Raw genomic sequence first — 14033 nt, 5'->3', positions numbered from 1 at the left:
TCCAACAACTATAAATTGTTTTTAAACAAAGAACTTACTGTACAGTGATTCAAATTAATGTGAATCTGATTTATCTGGGTTCTTGACTTATAAAAATCTTCAGTAACACTTGAACGGGAATCAATGGTTTTTCTTAGGTTGACCACTGATTCGAAACTTGGAAAATCCACTCTTTGGTAGTAAATTTTAAAAGATTAACATGGTTAAAGATAAATCAATTATTGGGGTCATCTTTTATCAGAAATATAAAAAAATCATTAAGCAGAAACAAAATGTGGTCAAAATGGTTGCAATGTTTTCATAAGTCTCTTTCCAATGGTACGTGTTTAATTTTGAGTTGTCTAAATTCGGGAAATTATGAAATTTTCCTTTAATATTAAACTAATCAGGACTGTTATACTAATTTAGTACTTTCAAAACACTTAGAAAAGACTAATACCTAATTTTGTACAAGTTTTTTTTCCTGATTGGTTTTACTTTCACAATTCTGTGTATGGGGGTATATTTTCCATAAAAATACAATCCACTGTTAAGATTATATTTATTAAAATATAAGCCAACTTCCAGTATAAACAATACATGACTGGGAGCTGTGACATATAAAGAACAATCAGTTTTGAATTATAAAAAAATTTACATTCCAGTAATATTGAACATAACACCTTAAAATGATAATTAACATATATTCAATACTTCATGAAAGTGAGCTGTGTATCACAGACCTTTGATTGCTGAACAGGTTTGACTGATAATTTTCATGCACAATCAAACAGATTTATGCCATTATTTCTATGCTAACTTGGTAAGACTTTATGTTTAACATAAGAAAAAATGGTAATTTTAAGTTCTTCAATGAGTTCAGAGTAGAAAATTTGCATATCTGTAAAGTTAAGCTTTCTTATTGGCAGAAATGGGTTAAAAATTAATGTTTGTTTGTTTGTTGGGGTTTTACGTCCGAGCAGCAATATTTCAGCTATATTCAGACGATAAAAATTAATGAAAACAAAATGAAGTATATTTAAATGTTTTTACAAATTTTAGAAACAAAAGCAGTTTCCATATCAACGGCGACTCAAAAATAGTCTTCTTTAAATCATAAAATTTTGATTGATATGTAAATTTCACCTTAAAAACTAAATTTCATCCAAATCAGAGCATTTTAAAATTTTGGCAGGAAAACTGGTTGCCATGGCAACTGGTGACATATCGTTTCCGTATTTTTTTTTGCTTAATCTTGTTCAGCATGTTGAACTCTACCATTATATCTTTAAGTTCCTGGCCATCTAGGTTTTCCCCGATAACGCAATGTCCTATATTTTGACCTTTTCCCTTTTTTTTTAGCCGTCATTTCAAAATGGCTGCCAAGTTTGAAATTTCATTGTCTAAATCTACATATGGTAGCCTATTATTGTGCAAAGTTTGGTTTAAATTCCTTAAGTCTTTTCTGAGGAGTTCTGTGGACAAGACAAACATCAGACAAAAGAATAAGAAATGTTCTTCGGGGAAACATAATTAGACTTTTTAATACATTGTATTTATTTGCAGAAATCTGATAACTTGACTTCATATATATATATTTATATATATGAACATTCTATAAAATCATCTCTCACTACAAGAAGCATAAATTTTAAAAACATATTACATGAAAACATCACTTTGTTATAGTATATAATAAAAACAAAACAAAGATACAAAACCAGTTTGAACAATGCTAACAAAAATTTATTTGGTGGAATAAATATTTAAATAAATACTAAATCTTATCTTTCTAATTTTTAAATGTAGGGGTAAGATATGAATCTCTATAATTTTGTATTAATGAATCAATTACAAAGCAAGTCTGTATAAATACATCTAACAAAAATATATATGTGCATATACATTTTATTCTGAATTATTAAACAAAATGACTGAATAATGTAAAAAGGAATCAGTCATCTCAACAAACTGAGTATCATCAAGTCACAGTAACATATACACCATGGTTATCACCTGATCACTCAATTAACAGTACTGGTAATATATGCATGTTTCTAGTTTTTATCACTTATCAAATCAATCCATCTGTTTTAATTCATTAAGCGTTTTAACCAGAAGTGTATAAGTATCTCTGGCAGTTTTAATCTGTGATTCGGCAAACTTGGATAAACAGTCCTCAAAGGATATCAATCTGTTATGGAGAAATGTCTTCAACTACAATTGTTAAAAATACATATGAAATTAAAATGATAGACAGAAATTTGTATATCCCATTATAAAGCATTGCGTGTATTAGAATAATCACATTGAACACGTCTAGTCCTTAAGTCAAAAACATGTGAATGAAATATACACAAGACATCGATTCTTTCATATAAAATATTGAATCACGTAAAAAAACAATAGTCATTACCTTCTAGAAATATTCCTTTTTTTATCATCAAATTTAAATCTTCATTTTTTATCATTAGATTTTACTTAGGTGAATTAGGCTATTGTTATTTGTAATTAATAATAGTAAATGTGAAGATAACTGATCTTCATAGGACTTAGCTGATTTCCTATTTCCTTATAACCATAACAATTATCATTTTTTGGTGAGTTTCCTGATCATAACTCCAAAGTAATTGGCTTTATATAACAAATCAATTGCAATGGAATCATTTTAAAGCAATAAAATAATTATGTCATTATAGTCATGATAACAGCATTTGTCCAATATTTTATAATATCAATGTAATATACCAAAAAGGTTTTGACAATGACACTATGTTGTTAAAGAAATAAGATTAGAAGAGTTAATGAAGAAAGACTACCTCCTTCCTGGCTGTGTTTGAACAGTCTTCATATAACTTCTCTGTTTTGTTTTTTGCTTCTTCTGCCTATAAAAAAATAAACACAATCAAGAAAAAACCTATTTTTAATCTACACAGAGATAATGATGGCTTTTCAGAAAGAAAAAAAAACATTGTTTTTTAATTTGTAGATAAATATACAGTTATAAATTCTCATCAACTTTATATTTTTTTTTCATTCACATGGTTTCCAAATATTTGCAAAAGGGTTGTTTTCAAAGTTTTAACAGTAATTCTATGTTTTTTTCATTTGAAATTTAGTGGTTAACATGGCATAGAACTTGCATTCACTTTCTGGATTCCACATTCTGTGCTTTAAGGAGATAGATGATTTCGAAGTTTCGTAATTCGAAGTTGAAATAAAATACTGATATGATTGGGACTAAGTCAAAATTTTTGTTATACAAAATAAACAAAAAATGTAATACACATCTACGTCCCCTAATACTTACTGCAGACTTCTTGTTAGGTTTGGCTTTTTCTAATGCTTTACTGGCATCCTCAAAATCCACTAATAAACAAGTTCTTCTGAATAACATTTCCTAGTAAACAGATTGATTTGTGTATGTAAACAAAGAATATTTCAATATAATTAACCATACACAAAATTAAGGAATTTTAAGCCATTCTAAGTTAATTTCTTTGTTCTGTGGCCCTCCTTCATCTCTTTTGAATGTGCCCAACTACCAATCTTTATTGCACTATAAATAACTGGAAAGAACACAGCACCTCTTTCCTTTCATTCATTTTTTTCTGTCTACAAACAATGTACCTAATCAAAAGGTAAAAAGAAATGCCCTCTCCCTAAGTGGTTTTAATAAAATATAGCTTGAGAACCACAGAAATAATTTTGAATGGCCTAAAATTATACCATAAACTTGTACACCTTTGTCTCATAACAAAGACATTATTCAACATTTAAGTGTGTATATAGAGACATGAAAAAAGAGGAAAAAGTAGAGTTGATAGATCATTTTCACCACAGTATTTTTGAACACTGAAGGAATACACCTTCAGAGGAAATTAAATTTATCCCCAGTTTGATGAAGTTAACTATTTAATAAATAAAACTCAATACTTAGATTGTTCAGAGATAATATATACTTAGAAATACATGTATGTAAAGACGTAAGCATATTAGGGTTTCTACTTCACTAGGGGAAATCATTTTCACCGCTTTTTCATTTATAAACAAAATGCTCTATTTTGTCAGTAAATCAATTAAAAATACTCGTCAAATGAATCTATCAAAAGCAATTCCTTCACAAAACTCCAAAATGCGATAAAACTCAAGGGTAAATCACATGACTTGTTCATTATTTTTTATAATCTAACTACAAAATCTTTTAAGAAAACAGATATCGATTCTATCATTTAATTGGAGTGATATTGTTTCAAATTGAGAATTATATGCCTAATCACATCAATTTGCACTGTTGTATTGTTCAGCCCTTATTTTGGAAGACAAAAATGAGGGTGGTGAAAATGAGGACCTGGTGAATATGGTCCCCCGACTCTACATGAAATGGATTCAGCTAATTATTTAAATCTAGATAATCCCTTTGAATGAATCTGAAGGAGGACAGTATAAGTCTTGTAAATTTTACTTCATCATTCATGGTTAAAGTACTAACTTACAATTTTAATTACCTTGGTTAATAGAACACAGTAATATTCACATAAGTGCATTTTCATGTTAAACAACTTGTATTTTTTTTCTTTGAAGATATTTCTTAGAACTTTCTTTTTTGTACATATGATATTTTGTGCAAACAAATAATGCATACACAAATAAACCCCCTCTAAAATCCACTTAAAAATTTTCTAGCTATCTGCATGTGTACTACATGGTTCCATATTTTAAAACATATAAATAAACATTATAAGTTTTCTGATTGTTTACTGTTGAACTTGCTATGGAAACATTAAATTGTTATGTTCCTATCATTTTTATTGTGTAATGTTTACCTTGATAGCTTCCATATATCTAGCAAACAGATCCAGTTGGAATCCTACAGTCTTTTCATCATTTGTACTGAGTACCTCTAGACCATGCTGCAGATAGAAATTCCTTCTTCAATCTAATATGACTTGCTTCAAAGCTCTTTAGATCACAGTCATGGTAAAAAAGTGATAAACACATGACCAACATTTTGTGCAACACATAGGCTGCATTTATTAAAAAAAAAATGAAAAAAACTAGTCCTATTACATTCGAAATAAATCACCGAAACTCCATCTTATCCTTGTTTTACGATGAACTGGCCATTTATGTCATTATTTAACCCCTCGCTATCGCTCAGGGTAACACAATTCAACATAAATGGCCAGCCCGTGGTAAAACAATGATTAAATGGAGTTTCCGTGATTTATTTCTTAAATATTCCTTTTTAAGAGAGTACATTATCATTTATTTTTTGGGTTGAATTAAATGAATAGGGCAAAAACATTACTTATTTTCTTAATTTAAGCACCATATTTTGAACACACTGGGAATTACCATATGGAGTAAAATACATTTTGTCAAGAGCTGTCAGATATATATGGAATTTTTCAACTACAAATAAAAAAAACAAAACAAAGCGAAAAGAAGTAAAAAAACATTCTTTTAAATTGTACCAGTACAAAAACATGCAAGGGTATCTTATATAGGTCAAAATGCATGAATATATATTAGCTGAAATAATAATTTGTAGAAAGAAAGGAAGGTAATAACTTTAATTTGCTGAAAAAAAGAAACAACCTGAAACTAAGCACATCCAAACATATACAACATTTAAATAATACAAAATATATGGTTTTTTACACTATTTCTTTACCTTAAAAGTTAATCATTATTTAAATCAATTTTATACTAAGAAAAACTAGCAAACCTGAGATCCACAATTTAAAATTGAAAATTCAATGAAAACACGTGAATACAAATTAGGAAGGGAGATAATTATATCAATTGGCTGAAAAAAAGTAACAATATGAAATAATGAAATCTTATATTTCAGCTTGTGTCACAATTAGACAAAAACAGAGAAAACATATCTGTAATGTACATGTATTTTGTGAATAATTGACTATAGCTTGATGTAGCTGTTTAAATGTTTGGAAAAGAGGAATGTAATGAATGGATGATTCTTTCACTTTTAGTGTAAAGGAAAGGATGATATAAAAGGTTTGTGTATTTAATGGGATGAAAAATAAAGTACCTTGGTCCTGTCAAGCCCTTCACCAAGTTTACCCATATATCTATAGAACAAAGCTAAGTTCTAAGGAATTACATTATAACGAGTGATAAGGCACTAGTTAAATATATGAAAGCTTAAAAAGTACGGCAGGAAATGTTAGCTATATTTGCAAGACTGAGAGAATCACATGAAAAGCTCTCCAAAGTTAAGTCAAGATGTTTCACCCATATAAAGTATCTATGGACAAGAAAAACAATGACCACATATATTAAGTACTCCTATCTATAGGGAAAATTGTGAAATTGGGCACCACTGTAAATATTACCCGCTATACAGTAAATGTAGAATGCTATGTAATATAGGTAATCTTTAGTGTAAAGCTATCACCATTGTTAGTATACTAACTAAATAAACATCAGAACAGATGATATAAGTAACAGTATGTTACCAGGGAATTAAAACCAAGGAAACCAAAGAAATTTTATAGAAATTGACCTACTTATTGACTTTGAGTGTAGCGTCATCTTTATATGTGGTAGTACCAGCCAGACAGGTCACAAAATGAGTGTGGCAGCCACATAATCCTGAAAAGATACAATCAAAGTAGCTGTGAACCACTTTCAACTACTTATTAAAACAATTGCATATTCCTAAAGAGCATCAAGTCATTGGAACAGTTAATAGCCCTTAACACTTTAGTTGACACAATGTACTGCTTCTTGGTTAAAAAACTGTTAAATGTATTAAAAAACAGACAAAATGTAGCAATATACACTCCTTGAGATGTTCATGTTTCCCATTTTAGCGTTCGTGCATCATTTATTGTGTATTTACACATCATTTTGCATTCGTTTAAACACATGATATACGTGCAATAGAAGTGTTCGTTTAAACACACGCTAGGATCATTTGATTAAACGCACAATGGTAGCGTTCATTTAAATGCACACTGGGAGGGTTAATTTAAACGCACAATAGGAGCGTTCATTTAAACCCACGATAGAAGCATTCGTTTATTTTTGTGCATTGATTATTTCCTTGATTTAACTGTTATTTTTATATTTCTTGCTATTGTTAATTTATATAATTTCATTAATTTTATTTTCTATTTTTTCTGTCTTCATTATATGTCAATATTATTATTTTTTGTTGTTCGTCTATCTTGCGTTTAAACCCACTATATGAGCATTCATCTATCATGCATTTAAACGCATGATATGAGCATTCATCTATTGTGCGTTTAAAGGCATGCTGGGAGCGTTTGTTTATTGTGCATTTAAACCCATGCTGGGAGTGTTCATTTATCGTGCATTTAAATGCATGATAGGAGTGTACATTTGTACACGACAGAAGCGTTTATTTATTGTGCATTTGGTGAGCGTTTAGCATGCGTTTGGGTATCGTGTGTGCAGGGAAACCTAAACATCTCAAGGAGTGTACAATAAACATTTGTGACACCAACAGAATTATATAAATTATAAATAGCACATACAAATTCAAATTCTCAGCAAATAAAAGAAGATTAGTATACTTACTCATTTGTGCATAAACCATTCTGTTAAAATTCTGGAAAAAAAGATAAAATAAAAACTTATCAAAGGCAGAAAGAGTATGTGATAACTGGTGAATGTACAATGTATATGTTCATTTAAATTCAAATGTGAAAATTAAGGTAAACATACGAAATTCTGAAACATTCAGGTAAGAAGTCACCAAAATATAAAGCAGTTTCCTCTGATGGTTTGAATGTTGAAACACCAAATTTTCAAAGTGGTGTATTTCCACCCACTGTTTAATTCATATAAACACTTAACAAGATCATTTCTCATTCTAAATGAAACTTCATTTCCAGCTGATGAAGTTCTTTGATCAGAGTAAAAAACACTAGCCTGCCAACCAGCCCGGGACTGGCTCTTTTTGGCAGGGCTGGCTAATTTTAGCAAAATTTTATTTAGCCACATAATAAATATATTGAAAAATTGTATTCCGGACTGGCTGGAGTTTCCAACCCTGCTTTGATTGATAAACTGAACTCATAACTAAAAATACTGTTAAAATAGTATTGTTGCCACACAGTACGATTCTTTTCAAATTAAGTTTTATTGGATAGATCCATCTATAAATTTGATCACATTAAAAGCTCATTTTTCATAATATACTGTAAACTTAATTATTATAGCCTTAATTGAATTTTTGTTGAAAATGCAATATGTTTTTAAATGGCAAATCCAATCATATGAAAAAATTTGAGGTTTTCTTATAGCCAAAAAAAAAAAAAATAATAAAACTGCATTTAGATAAAAATGTACAAAATCACAATGAATGCAATAGTTTCTAACAGAAGAAGTAATCAATCAAACTGAAATCCCTCATCCAATAATAATGATGCTCATGATTTAAAGAACTTTCATAGCATTTTATTAATAAAATTAATGACTCATTTTACCATCAAAATGATAAGAGGAAAATTTAGACAAATCAGTTACATATAGCCAAACTTTTAACACGGGATTGAAGAAAACATGTCAATGTGCAACAAGGATTATGGTAAATAACAATTTTTACTGTTCCTGATGAAAATGTAAATTTTCAAACCACAAACCCAGATAATCTGTATTTTCTATGTATCATTGCAGTATATATAGCATACCAATGAAGTTTCCTTCATGTATTTTCCATATGTCACAGCCCATTCTCTCTGCTTCTGGAAGTATTCATCTAAATCCTACAGAGAAACACTTCAAAAGGATTATTAAGTTAACATTTTCAGATACTATATGTTGCATGGGTAGATATATTGATATCAGGAATCTAATATGACGGTGATAACAGTGAATGAAAGTGAATTAAGCAATTCAACAAAATTTCATCTCTTAGAAAAGCACACAAAACATGAAATTGGTCAGATCTAGTTACAAGTTCATTTTACAGTGATGTGGGTCCAGATATGAAATGTCTCTCATGAATTTACTTTAACCACATTAAATTCTCCTGAACTCTTGATGTTTTTTTTTTTTTTTTTTTTTAAATATTTCAAACAGCATCAACTGGAGTTTGATGAAACATGCACAATTTTTTCACAGTTGTCAAAAGACATATTCTCATACAAGTTCTACTTAAATTGTACATAATGTAGAGACAACTTTACTTGCATATAAAACCGCTGTCCTCAGGTAACCAAGACTGATGAGTCAAAACCTGACTGCTTCCACAAGGTTATTTCAACCAGTATAAAAAGCCTTAATCAGTGTTTTTTTTATACCTGAACAATTCAAGTAAACTTAAATTATAAATTACACTGTGATGAGAATAACAAAAGCTAAAGAAAGTTATGAATGGTATCTGATGGAGTTTATAGAAAGCTCATACCCTGTGTTGCCCTTTTCTAGCTTCATCCACTAAGTTGGACATCCTGTTGAAGAATCCTCTCTTAACTTTGGCCCTCACTGCTGCCTACAATACATAAGATATGATTGAAGGTAAAATCAAAACAAATCTCGGTCAGAACAGCAATGAAATTATTAACATCATGGTGATTCTGTATGCAACGCCGAACAATGTAAGTGGGGTTTGGCATAACAATGAATACCTAAAGACATTGAAAAAGATGAATAACATTCACAGGAAGAACCATTAATTAAAAAAAATCAAATTGATTTAGCCCAAGTCTTGTGAAGAACGAAGTCATTAGAGCATTTTTTATGTAATGAATCTTGAATTTAAAGTTTATATTTTTGTGGTTCACTCACCCATATTATACAGAAGACAGTAAAACTTTTAAAATTGAGTTTGATAATACATGACATTATTTGTTTTGTAAAAAATCAAAAACTCAAAATAATACAAAATTGTATGATGTCTTGCATCAAGGGCATTTATAACCATAACAAACTACTATTATAAGGCCTATATTCATTTGTAGTATAGTACCTACATCTTTTTCAAGTAAAAAATTCTTTAAATTTTCATCCTTCCCAAATATTTCGTGTTGTAGAATTAATTGTAAGTAGCTGAAATCAGAAATAAATCATTTCACAAATACTTTAATGATAGCAAAAACTAATCCCAGTACTTTATGGCAGATGAAGTTATAATTGCAGAAAAAAATATCATCAGTTAAAAATTTTCAAGGCAACAAAAAACCATCAAAGTAACATTGGACTTTTTATAAGATACTGATAAGTCAAATTTAGTTGAAACGCACAGTGGAAAATGGAACGAAAATTTTCCCACACTTTTTCCTTTTATAAAACAGTATAAAAACATCTTCATCACAGATGATTCAGGATAAATTTAAATAGTTTTTCTATTGTTTTCTAGATGTATTGAATATATTTGAAGCAAACAAGACCAAATTGAGATAAATGATGTGCCAACCATTGCCTGATTCTAACACAGAATGGTACTGAAAACTTATTTTATAGAGTATATGAAGTTTTTGTTACTTCAATTCTAAATTAATGCAGATATAATCACTTTAAACCTTACTTTTCCACACTCCAACAATCTCTGGAGAACTCATCAGGTACTATAACTTTTGTATTACTACCAAGTTGTTTCTTTGACTTAGACTCAGCTGCTTTTGCATCTGTCTCAGGTCTATTAGGTAGTGGGGGTACCTAAAAATATAACATATTGATTAAAGAGTTTTCCAAGCAGTAAAATAAAAGAAAACTAGAAAACATGTGAGCAAGCTTACAATGAGAACATCTACTGCTTCAACTGCTTAAGTTTTACTTTAACTTTGTGAAAAGAACCTGGATTACTGCATTTATTTGAATTTAAAATACTACTTTCAAAAAGGAGAGCAGAAAATTAGACTTGCACTAATTTTCTCACAGTAAAAAATTGTGTCAAAGTTCTGTACAAATGACTGATTCAATGATTATCATAAATATTAAAATTACTAAAAAATAGCTTCTCTTTATGCAAACCAAAGAATGTTAACACACTGAAAAAAGAAGAAAAGAAGACTGGCTTACAATAACACCAGCTATATTGTTGTGTGTCATCAAGTTGTGTTGAAGCCATTCAAGATCATCATATATTCTGAATATGCAGTTACCAGATTCTTCATCGCTGTCAGGCTGGAATTAAAATGAACTATATCTCTACAGCAAACAAATAAAACAAAACCACAAATAAAGTTAGTAATTGACTATCACTAATCTCTTGCCTTGAATACATCAATTGAAAGTAATGAAAAAATAAGTAATTTCCAGAAGTCTGCATTTGACTAGCTCTTTTAACAAAAAAAAAATACTGTGTTTAGATATACATGTATTGAACTGTTTTGGTCACACTGTGAGATTAAGAATTGAAAAATCTTATTTAACTGTGTTGATGATCACATCACATACCTTACAAACTTTGATTGTAAACTGTAAACTTTCACCGTTTTTAACAGCATCTGGTACTTTTACATTAAACATTGGCCTAAATGGTCCCTCATTAACAGTTAAGCTTGACATGGCATCTACACTGTCTGCGGTGTCTGGACCATTTCTCTCTGCTTCCTACAAAACGAAAATGAATAAAGCATGAAATAAGAAATAAATAAGGAAATTGACAAGAACAAGTGATGTCAAGTGAAAATAATACAGTCACAAATTACAAAAAAAGACAAAAAAGAAATTTTAAAGTTCCATATATGTACAGAAATGTGCTAAAGTATTAGGTCACTTGTTAATTTAACCTTTTGTTTCTATCTATGCAAAATCACATTTTTCCAAACAATTTCTGGATCAATTTTTTCATAATTTTTTACAAATAATAAGAGGAATATCTGAAATCTTGCAATTTATTTTGAAAAAGATTTTCTGACTAAAAATGAATGAGTATTGGCACTATAATTACCCAGACAATTAATGATGTCAGACTCACAAATTTACAATATATCCAACTGAATTTTTGACACTGATTTTTTTTCCTGTGTGAAACTCTCTAACACTTCTGAAAAATGAGACTGTCTAAGAACCTCATCAAAAAACAAAAGGTTAATTTTAAAAGTTGTCCTTTAATGGTAAATTTTCTTCGAAATCAGTTGAGAAGCATTTCACTGACAATTGTTTTAAAAAGTATGATTTTACATAGAAAGTAATGGGAAGTTTAGGAGTGATCGAATACTTTTAGCACATCTCTGTAGCTAGTATAACTTAATTAACATGTTTTGAATAAAATATCTTCCCTCTCATCTGTGGCAACATCCCTTCAGCTCCTGCATATGGAGTGTTCATATCACAACTCATACGTTATGCCAGAGCTTGTCGAAACTATGCAGACTTTTGTATCGCGCTAGAACTCTAACAAATAGGCTTCTAAAACAGAGTTATGTTGCTACAAGATTGAAGTCGTCACTACAGAAGTTTTATGGCCGTTATCATGAACTCGTGGATCGTTATGGTGTATCCATCAGCACCATGAAAACTGATTTATTCAACGGGTCATAGTTTTCCTTCCCTCGTTTGTCTACCCAGGACTTGACTTTTTATGAGCAACTCGGCGGGTGTTTCTAGAAAAGCAGAGGACGCTTACCCTAATGGTGCACCTGGTCCATGCTCCCTGTTTTTAGTGGAGTCCAAGTTGCTCATTTACTTTTGTTACTTTGTATGTATGATTTTAGTTACTTTATGTTCTTTGTTGTGTATGTCTGTTTTCCATGTCTGGTCTTTGTCCCTGGATTACATTCTTTTTATTACCGCTATAACCTTGGTTCCCTTGATTACTCTTTCAGCTACTGTACAACATCCCCCTACCAAATCCTATAATTCATCTTTTTTTCTCTTTCCCAGCAAAATTCTACAGGTCAAAATATTTTGTTACAAATGAAATTCCAATGATTGTTTTACTTGGGCATTGAGCTATGGTACATGTATAGTGGCACTGACTTCAGGGAGTCCATGGGTATCCTAGGTAGATTTTTTATAACTTGTCAACAGCAACAACAGCTGAAATCACCATTAGATTTTCATCTTTTAATGGCCATATATCTAGTCTCAATTCAGGCTAGGGCATGTTCAGGAACCAGTTGATTTGTCCAAAACATGTTGACCATTAAAACAAGATCTTCTCTTTTCTTATTCTATTAACTGTTAAGTAAGATCAGTGAGAATCAACAAGGGTTCCATCTGTTTTCCCTACTGCCAAACACATTATAATGCGAAATACTGCCAATGTCTAAAACGACTTGAACATTGACCAAGAACCCTTCAAAGAAGATGGGGGCGTGTCAACCAAAGTAAAGAACAGTTGTACAGAAAATGTTCAACACAGAATTAAGAAGGTTATAGAAAAAGATAGTAGATCTAGTTACTGCAAGTTATTTTTGCTAAAAAAGGAGTAGTAAATCGTTAAAACTGAGTCTAAAATCGTTATCATTTACAAACCATTGCCTGCAGACGAAGATTATGGGCAGACGGTAAACCTAGAAATATTCGAAAGAACAAAATAGCTAATAAAAGGTTGGTCTAAAAACAGGACGGGCATTTTCCGATACATTTTTGGCTATAACTTTAGTTTTCCTCAATGGAATTCAAAAATTTAAATTGATTTCTAAAGAAGAATAAAAGTGCTTTTAATTGATATAAGGAAAATGTCAAAATATAAAGCGAAAATCTTGACAGGACGAACTTTTTCTGACAAGAAAATGGCGATAAAAGAGGGACATGTCGGTGAATAAAGTTCATTATTTATAAAATGCGTCATGTCTGTCAAATTAAGTTTATTTATTCTTAAAGCTTACAGTCCTAGGAAATTTTAATATAAGAATTATTTGATTTTGAGTCAGTTAAAGTCTGAAATGTGTCGTTTTTTTTTATGGTAATATGGGATATGGTAACAAAACACTAAATACTTGAAAATTCTTGAAAAAACTCATGTCTGTCAAAAAACATATACTTAACATATTCTTAAAGCTTTAACTTTTCGCTATATTTTGATATATATTTTGTTGAAATGTCTTTAAAAATATATATCAAAATCTTGACAGGTATAAGAGCACGTTTGGTTTAGTATTTTT

At 30.1% G+C, this 14033-nt stretch overlaps 1 protein-coding gene across 1 annotated transcript; it reads right to left on the bottom strand.

The window, feature by feature from the left end:
* Nucleotides 1-524: 524 nt before the first annotated feature.
* LOC148604106 (sorting nexin-5-like) lies at nucleotides 525-13446 on the bottom strand. Its single transcript, XM_088548456.1, has 14 exons — nucleotides 13402-13446; nucleotides 11377-11532; nucleotides 10999-11103; nucleotides 10505-10635; nucleotides 9951-10026; nucleotides 9386-9469; nucleotides 8667-8741; nucleotides 7552-7582; nucleotides 6516-6600; nucleotides 6038-6077; nucleotides 4806-4892; nucleotides 3290-3379; nucleotides 2799-2864; nucleotides 525-2196 (listed from the first exon to the last, which is right to left on the bottom strand). The coding sequence occupies exons 1-14, from the start codon at nucleotides 13402-13404 to the stop codon at nucleotides 2059-2061; spliced, it is 1167 nt and encodes a 388-aa protein (XP_088404582.1). The 5' UTR covers nucleotides 13405-13446; the 3' UTR covers nucleotides 525-2058.
* Between the last annotated feature and the right edge of the window lie 587 nt (nucleotides 13447-14033).

Source organism: Perna viridis, chromosome 10, assembly GCF_037379345.1.
Source record: "Perna viridis isolate PV_CMFRI_1.1 ecotype Kerala chromosome 10, ASM3737934v1, whole genome shotgun sequence".
Taxonomy (NCBI): Eukaryota; Metazoa; Mollusca; class Bivalvia; order Mytilida; family Mytilidae; genus Perna; species Perna viridis.
The sequence above is the reverse complement of the archived record's forward strand: the minus strand, read 5'-3'. Positions and strand labels throughout refer to the sequence as shown.

Coding starts and splice junctions, on each gene's coding strand:
- LOC148604106 (XM_088548456.1), bottom strand. Junction 7,583..8,666: donor ACATGAAGGAAACTTCATTG/GTATGCTATATA, acceptor CTTTTTTTCCAG/AATTTTAACAGAATGGTTTA. Junction 4,893..6,037: donor AAGGGCTTGACAGGACCAAG/GTACTTTATTTT, acceptor TTCTATCTGCAG/CATGGTCTAGAGGTACTCAG.